Here is a 24,900-nt window from a genome sequence, read left to right on the forward strand (position 1 = left end):
TCTTTCATTATAAATATCATCCATACTTCTGAAGATATTTTTATAATTATTCTTATCTGAAATCATTTACCTCTTCGCGCTATCTATATTATATCATAAAAGAAACTATTTTAGTTTCTAAATTCTGAAATATTCAAGTTTAAAATAGGAATATTCTTGAAGAAGTGTTGGGAGCTGAAGCATGAGTTAGTATAATATAATGACACTTGATCAACGTGATTATATTACAGTAATTCATGCTGAGTTTCTAAATAGAACATGATGATTCACAGATCATAACGTCATCATGTGCTATGTTACACGACTCTTGTATTCTCTTTGATCTCTAAATATCAAGAAAATATTTCTTGATGATTCGGCCTTTTCTGAGGTATTCTGGTAATTTGACAAGTCAAGATCGTGCCATTACAATTTTCTTCCTAGAACATTAACAATGTTCATTCTGAAATTTATATCTGCGAATTCTGGACCATTATAAGCGGTGCTTAATCGCAAGAAGAAGAAACGAAAGGACAAAGCTCCGAACTAGAAATGGGAGTATAAATCATAGCAAATAGAAGAGAGCATTAACTGTGGATGACAATGATTATAGAAGAAGCAAGGACTTTGAAATATAAGGGGAGATATAAAACCCAACAACAACCCAGAAATCACAAACCGTATATATCAATGCATATAGCAATATAAAGACACGGGAGAACTAAAAACACTATAAAACCAAGAGTATAGTAGAAGTAAATAGATTCTTTCGGAGGCAGATGAAAAAGAAGAGCGACAGATATGAAAGTGAGGAGTATATCAAGAATCAGCACTGGGTGAAGCATATTGACAAATACTTTAAAATATGAGTTGAGAAGGTGTGAGTTGTAAGAAAACAAATGAGGTGGATTTATAGTGAAATATCCGACAGAGAAATCAAAATGGATTATCGCATTAATTCGAAGAGGATCATAATTTCCTTAATCACCGAATAATCAAATCCAATATAGATTACAAAGATTTTCTTTTCGGAGATCAATCGTGATGACGTCAAAAGATACGACGAATCACTATTATCTTATTTCATTCATTTACGATAACTTCACTAACACGCTTCGAGTAATCGAATTATTTTATCCATTCTTCTTGAACATGATAAAACTCTATAATTGTTATAATAACATTCTCATTGTTAGTCATGACTACCTCTATCAAATTTCGGGGACGAAATTTCTTTAACGGGTAGGTACTGTGATGACCCGGAAATTTTCGACCAAATTTAAACTTTAATCTTTATATTATTCCAACACGATAAGCAAAGTTTGTTAAGTTAAATCTCAAGAATTTTAAACTGTGTTCATACATTCATTATAACCTCGACCAAATTCTGACGATTCACGAACTGTTATATATAAATAGATATGTATATGTGTATATATATATATATATATATATATATATATATATATATATATATATATATATATATATATATATATATATATATTATAACTTGAGAATATTAATAAAGTATTAAACGTATAATACTTTACACGAACGTATTTGTTTCAATATGATTTTCAACGAAATTAAAAAAATATATTAAATGATTGAATTATCAGAAACATTGAATTATGATTACAAGTCTCTGTTGAGAGGTCCACTATGATTTGAGAAAATCTATTCCTCTTAACGATATTCAGAATAATTTGTAAAGCTATTTATAAATAAAAACAAAAAGTGTCATTTACGAAAGTTAGACAAAAGTTAGTGGAGAATTGGTTTCCATAATATTCTATTAATCTATTTTCAAACATACAAAGACGTTTTCAGTTTAAAAAGAACTTTATTATTAAAACGTATATAACTTTTATAAATATCTAGAATCACTTTTGACAACTCATTACTTAACCAGTATAATAAATATAACGATATTTATATTTTATTTCATTAAATATATATAACGATTTAAATTAATATTATATATATTTATACGCGTATTATACATACATAGTTTTTATACTTTTACTATACTTTAACTTTACCTTTACTTTACTTTTATTTTACTTTAAATTTAATAATTCACTTTAATAATTCAAAAATCTATTATAAATAGAATTCAATAGGTTTCATTATTTCATAGAAACTTGAAAATATATTTCTCTAAACTCTCTCAATCGAATTACATATATATATTTTCTTTGTATTATTTCAAGATATTATTAGTATACATAAAATACTACGACGGAGTTATACTCAGACGATTTCAAAATAAGTTTTCAAACAGGATAGAGCTAAGGAAATTATGGGTTATAGCTATGGAGGTTATGGGTATTGATCGAGGGTATTGCTCGTGAGGTCAACCTAACGTTTATCATTTTCGTTGCGTCTACGTACTTTCCTGCAATATTGAATCACAATATTGATACGTTCGTGAATCTGAGACAATCCCTGCACTTGTTCAATGCCGTCATATACATAATTGCTACGAAATACAGTATTGTGAGTTTCATTTGCTCCCTTTTATATATATTTTTGGGACTGAGAATACATGCGCTGTTTTTATAAATATTTTACGAAATAGGCACAAGTACTAAAACCAATTCTACGTGGGTTTAAACCAGAAATATACCCTTAGCTTGGTAACATTAAACTACTTGTCTATGTACGGTAGGCGCAAATCCTAAAGATAGATCTATTGGGCCTGACAAACCCCATCCTGACTATGGGATGCTTTAGTACTTCGAGGTTATTTTAAACACACCTGATCTGGTGTACTTCAGAGGGTAAAACATGAACGTTAAGGCTTGTTACCGGGTGCCTACAACTTATAGAATACTTTTATACACTTGCGAGTGTACATATATTTATAAACGAAAATCTTGTGGTCTATTAATATATTGAAATGATTGTTATGATAAACCTATGAACTCACCAACCTTTTGGTTGACACTTTAAAGCATGTTTATTCTCAGGTATTAAAGAAATATTCCGCTGTGCATTAGCTCATTTTAAGGATATTACTTGGAGTCATTCATGGCATATTTTGAAAGACGTTGCATTCGAGTCATTGAGTTCATCAAGATTATTATTAAGCCAATTATAGTTGGATGTATTATGAAATGGTGTGCATGCCGTCAACTTTCGTTGTAAAGAAAGTTTGTCTTTTAAAAACGAATGCAATGTTTGTAAAATGTATCATATAGAGGTCAAATACCTCGCGATGTAATCAACTATTGTGAATCGTTTATAATGTATATGAACGGATCCTTTCAGGAAGCTCTTAATATTCACCTGAGAATAAACATGCTTTAAACATCAACAAAAATGTTGATGAGTTATAGGTTTAACCTATATATATCAAATCGTAACAATAGACCACAAGATTTCATATTTCAATACACATCCCATACATAGAGATAAAAATCATTCATATGGTGAACACCTGGTAACCGACATTAACAAGATGCATATATAAGAATATCCCCATCATTCCGGGACACCCTTCGGATATGATATAAATTTCGAAGTACTAAAGCATCCGGTACTTTGGATGGGGTTTGTTAGGCCCAATAGATCTATCTTTAGGATTCGCGTCAATTAGTGTGTCTGTTCCCTAATTCTTAGATTACCAGACTTAATAAAAAGGGGCATATTCGATTTCGATAATTCAACCGTAGAATGTAGTTTCACGTACTTGTGTCTATTTTGTAAATCATTTATAAAACCTGCATGTATTCTCATCCCAAAAATATTAGATTTTGAAAGTGGGACTATAACTCACTTTCACAGATATTTCCTTCCTCGGAAATAAGACTTGGCCACGGATCGATTCACGAACCTATACAAATATGTACATATATATCAAAGTTTGATCAAAATATAATTACAACCATTTTTATTATGTTTTAAAGATTTGAGTGTATTAAGTCAGCTGTCCTCGTTAGTAACCTACAACTAGTTGTCCACAGTTAGATGTACATAAATAAATCGATATATATTATCTTGAATCAATCCACGACCCAGTGTATACACGTCTCAGGCTAGATCACAACTCAAAGTATATATATTTTTGGAATCAACCTCAACCCTGTATAGCTAACTCCAACATTACTGCATATAGAGTGTTTATGGTTGTTCCAAATAATATATATACATGGGTCGATATGATATGTCAAAACATTTGAATACGTGTCTATGGTATCCCAAGATTACATAATATATTAGAATACATGTATAATACAATATAAGTTAGCTAGGATATGATTTTTATAGATTTGTTAAACATTTCCCGTAGCTAAAAAGATCAAAAATATCCAATCTTGTTTTACCCATAACTTCTTCATTTTAAATCCGTTTTGAGTGAATCAAATTACTATGGTTTCATATTGAACTATAATTTAAGAATTCAAACAGAAAAAGCATAGGTTTATAGTCGGAAATTTAAGTTACATGTCAATTACTAAAGAGGTAGTCATTTCCATCGAAAGAACGACATCTTGATGACCATTTTGAAAAACATACTTTCACTTTGAGTTTAACCAAGATTTTTGGATATAGTTTCATGTTCATATGAAAAATCATTTTCCCAGAAGAACAACTTTTAAATCAAAGTTTATCATAGTTTTTAATTATCCAAACCAAAACAGCCCCTGGTTTCACTACGACGGCGTCTATCCGATTTTATGGTGTTCATCGTGTTTCCAGGTTTTAAATCATTAAGTTAGCATATCATATAGATATAGAACATGTGTTTAGTTTATTTTAAAAGTCAAGTTAGAAGGATTAACTTTTGTTTGCGAACAAGTTTAGAATTAACTAAACTATGTTCTAGTGATTACAAGTTTAAACCTTCGAATAAGATAGCTTTATATGTATGAATCGAATGATGTTATGAACATCATTACTACCTCAAGTTTTCTGGATAAAACTACTGAAAATGAGAAAAATGGATCTAGCTTCAAAGGATCCTTAGATGGCTTGAAAGTTCTTGAAGCAGAATCATGACACGAAAACAGTTCAAGTAAGATTTTCACTCGAAATAAGATTGTTATAGTTGTAGAAACGAATCAAAGTTTGAATATGAATATTACCTTGAATTAGAAAGATAACCTACTGTAAATAACAAAGGTTCCTTGATCTTAGATGATTACTTGGAATGGATTAGAAAGCTTGGAAGTAAACTTGCAAACTTGGTAGTATTCTTGATTTTTATGAAACTATACTTATGGAATTTATGAAGAACACTTAGAACTTGAAGATGGAACTTGAGAGAGATCAATTAGATGAAGAAAATTGAAGAATTAAAGTGTTTGTAGGTGTTTTTGGTCATTGGTATATGGATTAGATATAAAGGATATGTAATTTTGTTTTAATGTAAATAAGTCATGAATGATTACTAATATTTTTGTAATTTTATGAGATATTTCATGCTAGTTGCCAAATGATGGTTCCCACATGTGTTAGGTGACTTACATGAGCTACTAAGAGCTGATCATTGGAGTGTATATACCAATAGTACATACATCTAAAAGCTGTGTATTGTACGAGTACGAATACGGGTGCATACGAGTAGAATTGTTGATGAAACTGAACGAGGATGTAATTGTAAGCATTTTTGTTAAGTAGAAGTACTTTGATATGTGTCTTGAAGTGTTTCAAAAGTGTAAGAATACATATCAAAACACAACATGTATATACATTCTAATGGAGTCGTTAAGTCTTCGTTAGTCGTTACATGTAAGTGTTGTTTTGAAACCTTTAAGTTAACGATCTCAATTAATGTTGTTAACCCAATGTTTATTATATCAAATGAGATGTTAAATTATTATATTATCATGATATTATGATGTATGAATATCTCTTAATATGATATATACATTAAAATATCGTTACAACGATAATCGTTACATATAAATCTCGTTTCGTAATTCTTGAGTTAGTAGTCTTGTTTTTACATATGTAGTTCATTGTTAACACACTTAATGATATATTTAAATATCATTTTATCATATTAAATATAGTGTATCAATATCTTAATATGATACATATGTATTTAGTAGACGTTATCATAACGATAATCGTTATATATATCATTTCGAGTTTCTTAACTTAGTAATCTCATTTCTTATGTATATCACACATTGTTAATATATTTAGTGAGATACTTACTCATCATAATCTTATGTCAACCATATATATATGTCTATATATACCACAACATGTAGTTTTTACAATTTTGTAACGTTCGTGAATCGCCGATCAACTTGGGTGATCAATTGTCTATATGAAACTTATTTCATTTAATCAAGTCTTAACAAGTTTGATTGCTTAACACATTGGAAACATTTAGTCATGTAAATATCAATCTCAATTAATGTATATAAACATGGAAAAGTTCGGGTCACTACAGGCGTGAGTGGATATGATCAAAATTCAATCTGAAGAAGAGTCCGGCTCCTCCTGATCTGGTTCGGATGGAGAATATGAGTTATCTAGAATGTCTTCATGTTGCTCTTCCTCATCATCATTGGTATAATAGTCTTATGAGGATTCGTCTGATGAACGAGATTCTTCAGTATTCTGGTTCTTCACTTCGACACTTGCAGGGTCAATTTCTATATCCTTAACCTCAACTTTATCAGTCTTCTTCTTGAACCGAATGATTAAACTGTGATCTTCTGTCTCAAGCCTCATTAATTCTTCGTGACGTTCCAGGCTTGGAGAGGGTATTATCACAGTTTCTTTTACGTCTTCCCTTTCTTCTTCCTCCTCAGGTTCTTCTTCTTCCTCTACTTCTTCACTGGGATCCTCTTCCTCCATTTTTGGGTCATCAGCAGACCGTGATTCGACACCCATATCGATATCATCGGCTGGTGGTGGGGACTCATCATCGGAAGTGATCCGTCTGGTGGAAATAGCAAACATCTCTGCCTGTCCAGAAAGATCGGTAGCTCGGTCAATTTTAAAGGTAACGCTCTCCCCATGTGATCGTAAGATCAAGGTTTGATTGTACACATCAATGACTGTCCTAGCCGTATTCATGAAAGGTCTTCCTAACACTATTGGTGTGTGTAGGTCTTCCTGAATGTCCATCACTACGAAATCCGTAGGGTACAAGATGACTTTCACTAAGACATTCGCAACTATGCCTTTAGGATATCGAATTGTGTGATCGGCAAGTTGGATTGTCATTTTAGTTGGTGACAAGTCTCCTAACTCTAATCTCTTATAGAGAGGGTAGGGGATTAGGTTGATACTTGCTCCTAAATCTGCTAGCGCATGAATGGTTCCAGATTGGTAGATTGAACATGGGAAAATGAATCGGCCAGTATCTCCTAGCTTTTACGGTAGAGAGTTTCTGAGTAATGCCGAGCACTCTTCACTCAGTGGAATTTTGTTAGAATCTGGTATCCTTTCCTTTGTAGATAGAAGCCTTCAGATGTATCTCTTCTAGTTGGGAACTTTGGACATGGTGTCCAGGAATCTTCCATCGAGTTTGAAGGAATCAAGCTTAAAAGGTTCCTCCTGTAGCCTTCCATGGTATGATACACGAACCGGAGTTGAAGTGGATAGCTTCTGAGTATATGTCGATTTATTCTTGAGCCTAGCTGAACTTCTCCGTGGTTCTTCATCTGGGATTACATAATCCATTTGCTTAGCTTCCTCTATGTGGGGATTTTGGATAGTATTACTAGGTAACCTTCCTTGTGGTCGGGTTTCAAGGCATTGTGATAACTGTCCGAGCTGCGTTTCTATACTTTTGAGCAGAGCCAACTGATTTCTCATTAGTATCTCTGTCTGGTCTTGTCTAGATGCACTTCTCTAATTTAGCTATTGTTGTCCTTGGATGAATTGTGTTAACTGATCATCAGCTCCGAGAGTAGGGTTAGTTACTTTTGTAATTTGGGTGGTTGGGGAATTTTTCTCAGCTGGTGGACAAGTGAGTGGAAGTGGTTGATCGTAGGTCAATTGAGATTGTTGGGGTGGATAAGGTGGGTAATGATAGCGAAAACGCTGTTTGTTTCTTTGGAATTGATTAACCTTATCTTGTTGATTGAATCTGGGATTTGATTGATGAGCTGGATATTGAACGTAACAGACCGAACCGTCAGGGTTTTCGTATTCAACTTGATATTCTTCAGTGGGTTGCGGGTTGGTACAATTAACACAGGCTTGGACCTAGTTAACTTGCTGCGGCTGCGTCTTCAATTCTTCGAGTTGTTTGGAAAGATTTTCTATCTTGTCCGTGAGAGATTTGATGGTCTCTGTTTGATTATTAAGTGCGGAGAGTGGTGCAGATGATGAAGTTGTTTCACCACTGTTCCAGTCATGATGATGCATTGTCATGTTCTCGAGCAACTCCCATGCTTCGTCTGCCGTTTGGTTCATCAGATTTCCTCGAGCTGCGGCATCGATCGTCGTCCTATGATTTACCGTAAGACCATTGTAGAAGGTACAGATTTGGGCTGACCGTTCTAACTGGTGATTAGGGCATTTCTTCAGCAGGGTTTTGAATCGCTCTCATGCAGTGTAAAGTGATTCATCATAACTTTGTTTAATGTTAATGATGTCATTCTTGAGTTTGGTATGTTTAGAAGGAGGGAAATATTTGGTTAGGAATTTAGTAGCCATCTCCGTCCATGACGTGATGGAATCTTTTTTCAATCCTTCAAACCATTTTTGTGCATGATGAGTGAGAGAATAGGGGAACAAGTATAGCCGGACTATATCTTGTCCTATCCCTGGCTGTTTGTAGGAGTTTGAAAGAGATATGAATTTATCAAGGTGAGAATTAGGATCGTCATTCGGTAGTCCATGAAATTGACAGCCAATTTGGATGAGCTGTATAATGTGATGTTTTAACTCGAACGAGTGTCCTTGGATCTCTGGGAATCTGATCGGTCCTCCTCGACCTTCAATCGAGGGTTTTGTGTTTTCTGCTAAAGTAACGCGTAACACCATTCGATTTCTGATTCGTGATTCCTTGCGTGCTTTAGAGATTATTGCGTTTGGATCAGGTATGAATAACAACGGCCCTGGTATAGATCGGGTTTGGGTCATACACTGGGTATGCCTTTTTGTTTTTAAATCCTAAGCAAATAAGCTAAGTTCCTAATTTAGTCTAAAGCAATCTAAGGTTATTCTAAAGTAATCTAAGGTAATCTAAGGTAGTTTTAATCTAAAGTAGTCTAAGGTAATCTAATCTAATTATAGGGTAATCTAATTATCCTAAGTTTAGATATGTTTTTGGTTCTTGATACTGATTCCCTGGTATTTCGATAACAGAGCTTCACACTAACTATTCAACAAACCAAGTGGCCAGGCCGACTACGGTGAGGCATGATCCTTTTGGTTCCAATATAATTGGAGACTGTTGTGACGATCCAGAAATTTTTGACCAAATTTAAACTTAATCTTTATATGGTTTCGACATGATAAGCAAAGTCTATTAAATTGAATTTCAAAATTTTTGAACTATTTTATGAAATCATTTGACCTTTGACCATTTCCGAAGATTCACGAACCATTAATTGTAAATAGATATGTGTGTGTATATATATAAATGGTAATTAGAAATATAATTTGAAATATTACATGTTATAGCTATTAAAATTTAATTATGTAAAATAAAATAAAAATAGGATATTATAATTATTATTATTTAAAACATATATATATATATATAACTAAAGTATATTAAATATACATTTTGTGATTTCGAATCTATTTAGTAAACGACGGTAACACTCAATTGCCAATCGATGGATATTAAACAAGTTAAAAACGAACTTATATGATTTTAAAATAAACAGTGATCCGAAAATGAGTTATATAAAATTATAGACTTATCAAAAATGTATTTAGGAATTATTTGTTGAATTTTAAAACTTTTTATATTTTACTTGGGGTTGGGAGTGAATAATTAATGTAATTTTTATTTAATAATTAATGAAAAATTTTACACCCTAACAGACCGAAATAAATAAATATAGTTAATTTAAAAATTTAGAATTTTTCTGTGGACTTTTATCCGCCACTGATTAACAACGGGGTACAATTTAACAGTCCGTGAAAACTGTCGGTAGCTTACCAACAAATAAGATTCACGAGATTTTAAATATACTTACTGTTTTTGGTTTTATGATTCCACTATCTAATTAATATATAATATATATTCATATAACATGCATGTGACCATCAATATCAATTATCAGATGATTCTGTTTAGTCTACAACTGTAATCAACTTTCTAAATTGCAAATCATTATTAAAGTTTTGTTGTGTGGTCATGGGACCAAAATGTTACTCATAATATATGTATATTTATGTTATGCACGGAGAGGAATTAGATATATCCACTCCTCTCTTTCTTCTTCTATGTTAATCCTTCACTCTTGTACACTCGGGATCACATGAACGATATATTGTAATTACTATTTCCGATATCTAATTGCAACCACTACACGTCACCCCACAATCATCATCTTCATCAAGACAACCACTTCGACCCATAACAAACCGCCACCACTCTCTTCTTCATCGACAACCACCACTTCAAACCCCTCACGAACCACCTCCAACATGACCCATCATCATTTATCATCACCAAAAACTATTACACTTCAGCTTTCTGGTTTCTGCTCGACACCAAGTCGTCATCATCATCATCAAAACATCACTTGCAACCCACTAACCATCTTGGTATCCGCCATTTCAAACCACTATCATTTTCCACCTAGACCCACGACAAACAAACCGGCTAACAGTTTACTTATGTTTTTTTTCTATTTCATGTACGTTTATGACCAACAACAATTTTGGTTATGTTATGAGGTTGTAGACACCGGAATAAACACCCTCACTTTCTCCATGAACCATCACCATACAAAATCTACTCGATGTAATCTCTGTTCCGTTTGTTAATGCAGCAGGAGCACTGCTGTCGCTTTCTTTCTGTCCAAATACGGTCACCACCCCTTTTCATATTAAAAACTACTCGACTACTAAACTGCCGCTATTTATATATTTTTTTTACTTCTCTCGATCACCACTGCTACTACAGTCTTTTAATCAACCCTCACCACCACTACAACACCCCTTTAATTATTTATTCGACTGCTGCTACTCTCCATTGTTTCTGTTTTCACTTAAAAATAGCTGTAAACAACCCACTTATATACTTTCTATACCTGCGGCTGTTAAGTAATTTTTCTCTTTCTATTGGGCAATTTAACGAAGGGAAACAAGTAGCATATGTGCACTTTTTAAAAACTTGTCAACTTGGTTACATATAATATTATTATACAATATTTTCAAAGAGGCATGTGGAATAAAGTGGGATTCCTAGCCGACCAAAAATGGGTCATATAAAGGGACGTTTTATTTTTTTTATATGAAGTAATTATAATGGTCATTAGGTAAAACATATGATATTAATCATGGGGATAATGATGATACTTGGCGAATTGTTGCTGCTATCCTTTATGATCATACGACTGTTGTTGGGTTTCCATTAGATCATCACAACCCTAAAGAACCATCTTCCTGTTTCTATTTTTATTCGAAGTAATAACAAACCGAAACCCATTTGCACTATTTTTTTTATTCGACGACTGCTATATTTTTTTTTTTTGTTGTTTTTCTTGCTCGGTGATGAACCATGAATGCTGAAGTCGAAGGTCACCAAACCAATTCCATAATATTGCAGCCGTACCTTCTGTTTTCTACAAATTCAATCATACGTAATAGGTTTTGATATATATTGGGCTCTTGAAACAACATAGACCACGAACTGTTTTCAATTGGGCCGTGAGTTTGATAGTGGGCGTTATGATTATGCTTGTTGGGCCGTGTTTGCTGATTGGACTGAAAATATCGATGATGGTACATATGATATATGAATATTAGTTAAAAGAATTTAAGGTGTGAATTAATACAGAAACCTCAAAGCAGTGTAATGGTTGAGGGTGTTTGTGCTAAAGCGAGGGTTCGAGCTTGGTCTGGGGCATTATTTTTTTGGAACTCCTCTTTAAAAGGTAGTAAACTTATTATTATTATTATTATTATTATTATTATTATTATTATTATTATTATTATTATTATTATTATTATTATTATTATTATTATTATTATTAATTATTATTGTTATTAGATTATTACAAATATTAAAAATATAATTATTAGTATCATTCATACAATTAATATTATTATCATTATTGTTAGTATTAGTAATATCATTATTATTATTATTAGTATTATCATTAAATATTAGTATTATTATTATTATTATTATTATTATTATTATTATTATTATTATTATTATTATTATTATTACTAAAAGTATCATTATTTTTATAATTTATCATGTTTAATAAAATTAGTATTATTATTGAAACTAACATTTTTATCAAGATTATCATTTTTATTATTAAAATTATCATTATTATTATTATTAGAATTATTATGATTTTTATCTTAATTAGTATTATTTTTATCATTATTATTATTAGTATTATTAACATATCAAGTAAAGAATTCTATATAAAAATATATTTATAACATAAAACATAACTATATTAATATTTTTGTAATAAATATGAATTATCTATTTAAAGTATATAAAAATAAATATATCTAATTATGATATGGATGAAACATATAATATATTAAAATAACAATTATATCACTAATAATATGTAAATTGTTCGATTTCAATTATATGTGTTAATATATATATAACTGATATAGGTTCGTGAATCCGAGGCCAACCCTGCAAATTGTTCAGTTCAGTCGTATGCATATTTTACTACAAAATATCGTATTGTGAGTTTCATTTGCTCCCTTTTTAAATGCTTTTGCAATATATATTTTTGGGACTGAGAATACATGCGCTTTTATAAATGTTTGACGAAATAGACACAAGTAATCGAAACTACATTATATGGTTGAATGATCTAAATCGAATATGCCCCTTTTAGTCTGGTAATCTAAGAATTAGGGAACTGGACCCTAATTGACGCGAATCCTAAAGATAGATCTATCGGGCCCAACAAGCCCTATCCATTATTGCGGATGCTTTAGTACTTCGAAATTTATCATGTCCGAAGGATGTCCCAGAATGATAGGGATATTCTATATGCATCTTGTGAATGTCGATTACCAGGTGTTCAATCCATATGAATGATTTTTATGCATGATGTTTATGAGAAATGGAAATATGAAATCTTGTGGTCTATTAAAATTATGAAATGATTATTTATGATAAACTAATGAACTCACCAACCTTTTGGTTGACACTTTTAAGCATGTTTATTCTCAGGTATTAAAGAAATCTTTCGCTGTGCATTTGCTCGTTTTAGAGACATTACTTAGAGTCATTCATGGCATATATTTCAAAGGACGTTGCATTCGAGTCGTTGAGTTCAAAAAGATTATTATTAAGTAAATGACAGATTAAGTCATTTATAGTTTGGATATATTATGAAATGGTATGCATATCTGTCAACTTTCATTGAAATGAAAGTTTGTCTTTTAAAAACGAATGCAATGTTTGTAAAACGTATCATATAGAGGTCAGTACCTCGCAATGAAATCAACTATTGTGAATCGTTTATAATCGGTATGAACGGGTCCTTTCAACTGTTCGGAAAATCCAACAACCAAGTCCATGTATAATTGTTTTTCTTTGACACCACTAAATACTTGTGAATTAGTTTGATAAAAGCAGTATTGTCTGATACCAGTTCCCTGGCAGTGGCGCCAAAAACTTGTTACTCTCTTGATATGGCCGAAACGGATGGTTTTGTTTATGCGATGTCGTTAGGCCACACGGCGTCAGAATCAACCACCAACAGGAGGGTAATGGTTTTAAATTTATATTTAGCGGGGCCTAAATCTTACTACTTCTTATTATGAGTAAGGGAAGTATGACCTAGAGTCGTATTTTTAAGATATCAGTAGAATCGAACCTATATTTAAAGCTTAAGATAATTCTAAGGTGCAGGAGTAGTGGTTACTAATTTTTGGGTTTTCTAGTTTATAAGATAAAGTAAAGTAAATACGATAAAAATTTGTAATTCATATAAGGTTAAAACAATTGCATGCTATGATGTCGTCAGTTACTTTGCCGAGATTATGGAATGCTGACTCATGAATAGGCAGTAACCTTGTATTCATTACACTAGTCATAAACGCCCCTGTCATAATACATGTCACTGGGTAATGCGATAGGCTTGAAGATTCTGAATAGACATCAACGTCCCTTACCCTCGACGCACGTGCAGTCTGAATACAGGCATACACGTTCTGACGGCTCATCCAATTGAGCGACTTGGTTGGGTGACGTATTAACATTCCACAAAGGTCTAAACTTTCTTAAGCATAATAGAATACAGGGTTTTCCATATTCGAGAGACGTGATGTGCTTCGATGCTTTCGTTAATGATTGGGTTTAAAAGATAGTTAGGCCCTTAAAAAGAGTTCAACCATAAAGAACACCATGGCCAAGTCAAGTTTGACTTCCATGAACACGTTCGGTTATCCTAACGGTCCAATCCTTTATGAGTTTAAACAAACAGTTCCTTAGTTAACCAAGAATCCCTCAAGCGGGGTGCAATGCTTGAGACCGCATTATGGTGAAGTGTACTAATCAGCACTGACCGGGTTCCATGGTCTTACTTAGAAGAGGTACAGCTTACAACAACTGTTGTGCTTCAGCGTGCACGTACGAAATTATATGTTTGGTGACTACACTAGCATGATCTAGGACCGGCAATGTACTAGGGGTCTAGTTAGATGTTTCACTGCGAAAGAGTCTTCAGTCAAAATTCAAGGCTCGGTGGACTTAATACAACCAGTGTGCCTCAGTCAAACTTACGTTGTATCCGATAGACTTCTCTTACCAAGGGGTGACACAGATAGTGTACTCTGAATCGGGGTTCGCGACTTCCCAATAACAGAGCCAATAACTACGTTCTATTAGTTGGAAAAATGATTGAGTTCAAAGCATAATCGAAAAGCATCTCGACAACATACACAAGCCATATTATTATTTCGGTATTATAACTAACTACATCAAAACATACACTAAAGATAACTACTCGCTAATCATGGCAACAATATCACAAGGCATAATAATGGAAAACATTATATAAAGACAAAGGATAGAAGTATCAGTAGAATAAACGAGGTCCGAATACAAATGTGACAACTTCAAACCCCATACCGCTCCTAATACAATCTTCGGCGTTCTTCTCCGGGTACTAGGTTTCCCGCACGGAGTCGAAGACCTTGAAAGTATGACTAAGATTGTAGAAAGAGAGAGAAAGAAGTAATTTGAAGTGTGTGTTGAAATGGATGACAAAGACCCTTTAAATAAGCTTGAATTTTGCCTGCAAATGGGTAGTATACGGGATAATATTCTGTTTGGGTCTGATATGGATGATGAAATATACCAAGAAACGCTCAAATAGTCTGTATTTTACAAATTAATGAATCCGTGGATCAAAATAATTCGGATTCAAGTAACTTGATTAGGGGTTTTAATTTGATTTGTTGATTTTATTAAAGTATAAAACTAGGGTTTTTATTTTGGGAATGATGAACATGAGTGAGAGATGATGAGGATGAGGGTGAAAAGATAAGTTAAATAATAAAGAAAAGAAATAAAATAAAAAGACCAAAGTACCCTCACATGTTTTGCACATGACTAAACAAACGGCTGAAATTGACAGAATCTAGACGGGAGGACGAGGGATGTAGATTTTTGATACATTAGGGACGAGGAATGCACAAAAGAAAAAGGACATGGAGTCAAATTTGATGTAAAGTTCAGGGACGAGGAATGAAATTTTGTGTTAAGCAAAATATAATACAATACAGAAAGAAGAAATTAAAAATTCTATAACTTTTTCTATTTTTTGGTACAATAAACTGAATATATGACAAAAGATACTTGAAAATATAAGATAGCTTTCACAAATGCTACGGTAAAATGAAGTTTTGAAGTGTATTCCATATTCCATATAAATATACTTTAACAGTAAACCTTTTAGATGTATCTTTTTATCATGAACATGATGTTGTACCCCGTATTCACTGCTGTTTATCGAGAAGAATATGAGAGGATTCTTCACCGTTGCTTGTCCTGGAGGGCCCCACATTTGCAGGGGTGGAACGTTCGGATTGGGAGAATTGAATCAAGATTTGCATTAAAACGGTGACAATAGACAGACAAACTGTTGTGATTGTTAAACCCTTCCATGAAGATAAAAGATTAGACCATTGGAAGAACTTGAATGTCCAAAAAATAAGCAAACATGCCCATGAAGTAACTACCTGTTAATATATGCAAACATGTGTAAACCATTAACATATTTGCGAATAAGTGGAATACAGTAACACAACCGTTAAAAAATAGCCTAGTTGTTGCCGCTTCGATTTCCTCGTTAGAGGTCTCAGGTTTAAACCTCGCGTTAGGAAAAAAGGCGAAACGGACATAAAATAACCCGATTAGGCTGTGCAAATCTAAATAAATATACTTCCCTTCCCGGGTAACTAGAAAAGTGGAATAACCTAGTCCTTAAACCTGTTTACTTACAAGAGACAAATAGGTTTATGTCAAAATGGGCTGATACCAAGGTTGAAAAAGACACGAAACGGGGTCGAGACGGTCGGGATCTTAAAACGTCGAGACGGGTTCGAGATGGGAGTCGAGACGGACGATGACTGACGTTGACTAACGTTATATATATAAATATATATACACACAAATTTTAAAGCTAAAAAACCTTCGTTGACTAGTTTGTACCTATAATCGCTATTATCTTTAATATAATACAAAAAATCAACACTAAACCATGTTAATTTTGATCGATTTGACCGACTTTAGACCGATTTTAACCGAGTTTTTGACTTTTGACCGGCGTTGACCCGACCTTTCCTGCATTTGACCCGACTTTTTGACCATTGACCGACTTATTAGACAAAGGGACAGGATCAAGACGGGTTATTGACTAAAACGTCACAACGGACGTCATTTACAACACTGGTGAACTAGTCAAAGCATGTTGGGTCGACACATTATTTTTCACCGAGATTTTTTTAAATTTTGATATATGGCTAGTGTGTCATATATGATTAGTGATATCAGAGAACTTTGCTAAAATCTATCTTTTTAGTAAAATGAGTTAGAAGTTATACACGTTAAAAGTATATTTTTGACCGTATTAGACTCATTTGACCCATTCCGTTATGTTAAGTTTGGACTTATAATATAACATATAGCCTGAATCGAACCATTGATAAGTAAGTAAACTGAAATCGCAATTTTTTATGCATTTCCTTACCACTAGTGACTTAATGGGCCGTCCGATGTCATGGACTTCGGAATCAGGAAAGACATCTGCTTCTTTATGCTTGTCCAATAAATCATCCTACAAAACAGTAATTGTTATAAGATTAATGTAAGGCATGTACGTTTATAATTTGATTGAACAATAATCAGATGAGTTGATTATCTTCTGTAAATACATTATCAATTTTATTTCAACAGACATATAAAGCTCTTAGAAATTTTTCTGACTGTTTAAGCAAATTTCAAGAACTGTTTAAGTAATTACTACAGATAAATTGTGTAGAGTGTGTGAGTTTGGCTTTTAAAAAAAATGCAGACTTTCTTGTATCCCTTTATGAATATGAATCTATCCTTCTGTCATTCAAACAAACCGAACGAAAATGAAAAATATTAGATAGAAATAAGGAGGTCTGCACCTTGGCAACAAATAAATCTTTACACCATTTAGCAACAGCTTCATCTGTCTCTGGCAAATCTTTCATCAAATGTCGTTTCATTCTCAAGTGAACCTACAAGAAAACAAACTCCTCTTTGGTAATTATAAATTGATATATTAGTAACGAAGTAAACAAAATATAGATGAAAACAAGAACTAGCAAGATTAAAAATCTTTGAATCAAGGATGTTAATATCAAATTTAAATCTTTTAAACTTGATATATTAGTACCAACAATTACTAGAGAACATAATGGGCATTTAATCACTTGACTTTCATAATGTTAACAAGGACTTGAAAAGTCAAAACTTCTTACCACAGAAGACTGCCCCTTAAAGAGCCTCAACATTGTTGGCGGAGGAGAATTTTTTGGAATAGCAACCGTCATATCGTAAATGGCTGGAATAAATGATCGTGTCTGACTTACTGATGTAACAAAACCCTGAAATTAAAAAAAAAAAAAAAAAAAAAAATCAACTCAACAATCTGTACCTATTAATTTACATTTTTTTTTTATCTTCAACTATGATCAGGAACAAGGAAAAAGAATATAAAAGAGAGTCAAAGTTTGACCTTTGTTCGTGGAATGAGCACATTTCTAGGCACAGGTAACCCATGTGATGATGCATATTCTTGAGCTACCAAAAGCTTCGCTTGAGTAAAACGGGTCCCTTCAACAAAAAGACCCAACCAAAAGGGTTGAGGATACTCCTTCAACTGTTGAAGACCAACCTGAAAACACACAGTGGCAATTCTGACCCGTTTAGTTAGAATTATGTGTTAGATAAGAGCAGGTTGTGGCAATTCTGACCCCTTTGCTTATGTCTATTTCCAGAAGGGTTGAATATCACCCGAAGTGTATTTCTGATGCAGCAAACTATTTAAATTTAAATTATATTACAAAACTGGATTATCAGTTATTTACAAGTTTATATTTTAGATAAAGGATTTCGGGTCAAGCCTGCAGACCCGTTTCGGGCCATAAATATTACTCATTTGATATGACACTGTTTGATTTACTACCTAACCCGTTAATTTTGCTACACTAGAGAAACTGTAAGCAAAAGAGATGAGGAATATAGAACACCTTTATAGTACTTTCATCTTTCGCGAAATTTCTCTCAAGGAAAAGATACTCCGAAAACCACATTGACCAACCTATGACCTGCATTTATTAAAACACAAAATCCTTTATAGTTATGCAATATCAGAATATGAAATATATAACAAAAGTATTTCTGAATAAAAGAAAATAACAGAAGTCGTCAAAAGTCTAGGAATATGAAGAAAATTAGGACCATAACAAAGACCGTAAATAAAAACTAAATTCAAATGACGAGTTTTATGTTCTTCAACATTTTTGCGAAATGAGTAACGAATCTCGACAAAAGTCATTATGCAATGTTTTGAATCAGTTTTCAAGTTTAGACTAGCTCGTGTAAATGTGTTGCATTCTATATTAGGAACGGGGACTTTATAGTAACAATAGAGAAAAAGTATATTACCACAACTTTTTAAAAACCATGTGTATAACATCAGTTTTAAACTATTAATTCCCGAAAATCAACATTTCTTGTATTGAAACATAATAATAACTTTCAAATACTTACAGGAAGGAACTTTGACGATTTTTTCATGATGGCTAATGCTGTTGTGATTAAGAGGGGATCGACTGGACGTTGGTACACACAAATTTGAGAGAAAATAACTCTATTACTCACAAGAATAGACAGAGTATTACAAAACTCTTACTAAAACAAAAACTCTCAAACTAACACACTAGGAATCTCACCACTATCTAGGATGTATTCACTCTTGGTCATGATTACACTTTAACTCACACATACTAACTAGGTGTGATTACAATTTTCTGAATGATTTACAAATGAAGGTTTCCACCTCTATTTATAAGAAAAATTTGAGGAGGTGGAAAAGTGTGAACGGGATGGTGTGAACGCAAAAAATGGTGGCTAGCCGTAATAGTTTTCAATTTTGCTACCTCCATATCTATAGTCAAAATCGTCAACTTTGAATACCTAGTATCTTCTAGATTGCGGGATAGAATGGAGACATCTAGTGACATCTAGAAGATACTAGATTACGGCTGGAAATCATCAATTCTCCCCCTCCAGACGTATCTAAACAAAACATTCCGGTTATGTCTCTGCATAACTCTAACTTGTCTCGAGTCACCACCTTTGTTAACATATCTGCAGGATTCTCTTTTGTATGGATCTTGACTAGTCTCAACAGTTGTCGATCAATTACCTCGCGTATCCAATGATAGCGAATATCACTATGTTTTGTACGGGAATGGTACATGGAGTTCTTGCTCAAATCTTGAGCACTCTGACTGTCACAATATACCTTGTACTCCTTTTGCTTGATTCCAAATTCTTGGAGATAACGCTTTAACCACAACATTTCTTTTCCAGCTTCTGAGGCAGCAATATACTCTGCTTCGGTTGTGGATAATGCAACACACTTCTGTAGTCTTGACTGCCATGAAACAGCTCCTCCTGCAAAAGTGTAAATGAATCCTGAAGTAGATTTCCTACTATCAGGTTCTCCAGCCGTATCAGCATCCGTATAGCCTTTCAAGATTGGATCAGCTCTCCCGTAACAAAGACATATCTTCGTTTTACCTTTAAGATATCTGAGAATCCATTTTACCGCATTCCAATGCTCTTTCCCGGGGTTAGAGAGAAAACGACTCACGGTTCCCACTTCATGAGCAATATCGGGCCTTGTACACATCATCGCGTACATCAAACTTCCAACTGCTGAAGAACATGGTACTGACGACATCTCCCCGATCTCTTTCATGGATGAGGGACACGATCTCTTACTTAACTTGAAATGGTTGGCTAATGGAATCCTAACAAGTTTGGCATTGTTCATATTGAACCGTTCAAGCACTCGTTCAATATACTTCTCCTGAGATAGCCATAACCTTCTATTCTTCCTATCTCGGGTAATCTGCATTCCCAAAATTTGTTGAGCCTGTCCTAAGTCTTTCATGTCAAAAGACTTAGAGAGTTCCTTCTTCAGCTGGTTGATCTTCGTTGCATCTTTCCCTATGATCAAAATATCGTCTACATATAGTAGAAGAGCAACGAAATCTCCTTCAGAAAAACTTCTGAATGTAGACACACTCATCTGGTGCACTTTTCTTGTACCCTTGACTCACCATGCACGAGTCAAACTTCTTGTACCACTGCCTAGGTGCCTGCTTTAAACCGTACAAAATTTTCTTCAGCTTGCATACGAGATTATCTCCTGAAACCTCAAAACCTTCTGGCTGCTCCATGTAAATTTCTTCATGTAAATCTCCATGAAGAAAAGCTATCTTTACATCCATCTGTTCAAGCTCCAAGTTCATACTTGCGACCAATCCAAGTATGACTCTAATTGAAGTCATCTTGACTACTGTTGAAAATATCTCGTCAAAATCAATCCCTTTCTTCTGTTGGAATCCTTTGACTACAAGCCGTGCTTTGTATTTCACCACTTTTCCGCTGCCATCCTTTTTCAGCTTGAACACCCATTTGTTTTTCAGTGCCTTCTTCCCTCGTGGAAGTTCTACGATCTCATAAGTCTGATTTTTCTGCAGAGAATCCATCTCATCCTGCATTGCGAGCAACCATTTTTCTTTGTCCTTATGAGATACTGCTTCATGAAAACTCTCTGGTTCTCCATCTTCAGTAAGTAGAAGGTACTCGAATTCCGAATATCTACTCGATGGAATCCGACCTCGTTCAGATCTTCGAACTTCTGGAATATACTGAGGAGATCCACCATCATCTTCGTCTTGTGATGGTTCTAGAATGTCTGGCAGACGGGGTTGTGGCTCCCCCTGCTCAGCACCATAATTTTCCTCATTATCTTCTACTTCTGGTATTTCATCTTGCACTATATATTCATTTCTCATAAATGATTCTGTTGTTGCCTCTGGCACCTGAGCAGCAACATTTGACTTCTGAGATATTGTGGGCTTTTCAATATCTTCTATTGTCTGGCTTTCATGAAATACCACGTCCCTACTTCTGATCACCTTTTTCTCCTTTGGATCCCATAATCTATATCCAAATTCTTCATCTCCATAGCCTATGAATATGCATGGAGTGGTCCTTGCATCCAGCTTCTGTCTGAGCTCTTTGGATACATGTGCGTACGCCAAACATCTAATTACTCTTAAGTGAGAGTATGATGGATCCTTTCCAGACCAAAGTTTCTCCGGAACTTCAAAATTCAGTGGTACTGATGGAGATCGGTTAATCAAGTAGCATGCGGCTCTGACTGCTTCTCCCCAGAATGGCTTTGGCAGATTAGCCATACTGAGCATGCTCCGAACACGTTCCATGATTTTTCGGTTCATTCTTTCTGTTATACCATTGTGTTGAGGGGTACGTGGAACTGTCTTCTCATGTCGGATGCCATATGATCTGCAATAGGCATCGAACTGCCTGGAAGACTATTCACCACCGTTGTCGGATCGAAGACACTTTAAATTCTTTCATGTCTCACGTTCTACCATGACATGGAACTGTTTGAAGTAATCGAACACCTGGTCCTTCGTCCACAAGAAATATACCCACACCTTTCGCGAAGCATCATCGATAAACGTTAGAAAGTATCGGTTTCCGCCAATTGATTCAACCTCCAAGGGACCGCAAACATCAGAGTGTACCAGACTGAGTAACTCTGATCTTCTCGTTGAAGATGAATTAAACGAGACTCTATGCTGCTTACCAAACAGACAATGATTGCAAGGATCTAGTGCAGCGTCCTTGTCTACATTGATAAGCTTCTTATTTATTAGGGTAGACAACCCTTTCTCACTCATGTGACCGAGTCTCTGGTGTCATAAATTTTGTGACGCCTCTTTTTCTGCAACATTAAGGCCGTCTGTACAGATCTTCACATGAGTTTTGTATAGTGTGCTACAAATGTGTTCTCGAGCGACTATCATAGTGCCTCTTGACAATTTCCATGTGCCTCTACTGAAATGACTATCATAGCCCTATTTTTCTAGAACTACTCCAGTAAGTAGATTCAGTCGAAGATCTGGCACATGGCGGACATCCTTCAGAGTGATTGTGCTCCCGGAACTTGTCTTTATTGTGACATCTCCAATTCCGACAATCTCAGCGGAACTGGAATTTCCCATTTTCACAGCTCCAAAGTCACCAGCTTTGTATGTTGTGTAGTATTCCTTGTATGGAGTCACGTAGTAGGTGTAACAACCCAACATTGATTTACCAAAAACACGACACCAAAAAAAATTTCTGTGACTGCCCATCTGGACGGCGTCCAGAAATCGGGACGGCGTCCAGCCTTTACAACTGGGACGGCGTCCCAATGAACTAAAAAGTACTGATCAGTTTTTGTTTACACGCGAGCGAAAAACTCTCTCCCCGACACTTTTCAACGAAACCATTTTCACAATATGACATATTAAGTAAAACTAAGATATTGCCACCATAAAAACAAGTTTTACAACCCCGGGCTCACAATGACCCGTTTTACAAATAAAGTAGCAGTTTCGACCCATTTATCTCTTTAGACGGATTAGAACTCTACAACCCAACCCGATACCAAGAGCATAATCCCGGGGACTACCAAAACCACATCCGCGTACAATTATCCGAAAGCTACCCCATCAAGCCCAACCGCTCCTGCACGTCTAGTCTAACAACTAGCTAGCATCAATAACACAATACCTGTAAAAAGGTAAACAACGAGAGGGGTAAGCCGAGGCTTAGTGAATGCAATAATTATACACATACATATATAATATACCTACTTGCAAACACTTACTCACATACCGCATACATGCTAGCAACACAATTAGCTTATCATCACAATTACAAGCTATAACCTCCAATAATCAAGCTAGCATAACAAAAGCATATATAATATAAACAAATATAATATGCTTACGCTACAACACAAATAACCATGGTTAACCAATAGTACAAGGGAATGGCGCTCGCGAAAACGCCATCGGTGTTCATAACATCCGTTAGGGCACTTAACACCTCGCACCACTAACCCCTAGGGTGGCACCTTAACACCTCGGCACTTCACCCCGAGTGGCATCTTAACACCTCGATGCTTCACTCATTATTTTACGGAGTGGTGTCTTAACACCTCGACACTACACTCCTAGGTGGCATCTTAACACCTCGATGCTACACCCGAGTGGCATCTTAACACCTCGATGCTACACTCTTCACGTGAAACGTGGTGTCTTAACATCTCGACACTACACATTTCACGCTACAACAAATAGATACATTATATACCTACGCATATAATTATTCCACTCACCTTATCACGTCGGTGGTGATTTAGCACTTCCGTATGCTTCGAGCAAGGTACCTAATACATAAGTACACATTCAATACACAACTTGTGGAATTAACCACAATACTCACTCACACCCAAAACCGCCCATAAAATGGCCAAGACTCATCTTTAATTACTAAAACTAGTGATGTAAGTCTACTAACACCAATTACCACAAACTTAGGGTGTTTCATACCCATTTCACCCAATTAGGTCAACCTTAACTCATTTGACCGATTTCAACACTTATACATACCATTTTAGCCAAACATTTATATACTTGGTTCACCAAATCTTGACCCATAACTTAGTTTGACACCGAATCAAGCTTAATTGACCCAAAATACCCATTCGACCCATTTTGACCTAGATTAGGGTTTACACCCAAAAATCAAGTCAACACAAGTGTTCTAAGGTTTAACTAACACATGCAAGGTCCAAACTAACAATTCCATCAATTGAAACCCTAAGTCACCAATTCGGGTTTACATACATGAATCTTCCCCAAAAACCCCCAAACTTCACAATAAATGGGTTATAACTCTAAATAGCACAAACTTTAACTCAAACAATAATCTTAACAAAGAAATTCGGATTTAGAGCTTACCAACACTACCACCACGTAGCCGTGAATGAGGTGAACAACTTTAACTCTTGAGACTCGACCCGAATCACACTTCTTCTTCTCCAAATCCCCAACTCTCTCTTGCTAGAACCTCTCTCTCTCACTAGGGTTTGATGAGAGTGTTTGAGATGGTAAAATGGGGATAAGAATGAG

At 34.6% G+C, this 24,900-nt stretch overlaps 1 protein-coding gene across 1 annotated transcript; it reads right to left on the minus strand.

The window, feature by feature from the left end:
• Positions 1-16,074: 16,074 nt before the first annotated feature.
• LOC139902120 (1-acyl-sn-glycerol-3-phosphate acyltransferase 2-like) lies at positions 16,075-19,776 on the minus strand. Its single transcript, XM_071884774.1, has 8 exons — positions 19,655-19,776; positions 19,382-19,481; positions 18,859-18,936; positions 18,345-18,503; positions 18,088-18,213; positions 17,752-17,844; positions 17,328-17,414; positions 16,075-16,317 (listed from the first exon to the last, which is right to left on the minus strand). The coding sequence occupies exons 1-8, from the start codon at positions 19,774-19,776 to the stop codon at positions 16,075-16,077; spliced, it is 1,008 nt and encodes a 335-aa protein (XP_071740875.1).
• Positions 19,777-24,900: the final 5,124 nt, after the last annotated feature.

The sequence above is a fragment of the Rutidosis leptorrhynchoides genome, chromosome 3 (assembly GCF_046630445.1).
Source record: "Rutidosis leptorrhynchoides isolate AG116_Rl617_1_P2 chromosome 3, CSIRO_AGI_Rlap_v1, whole genome shotgun sequence".
Classification (NCBI taxonomy): Eukaryota; Viridiplantae; Streptophyta; class Magnoliopsida; order Asterales; family Asteraceae; genus Rutidosis; species Rutidosis leptorrhynchoides.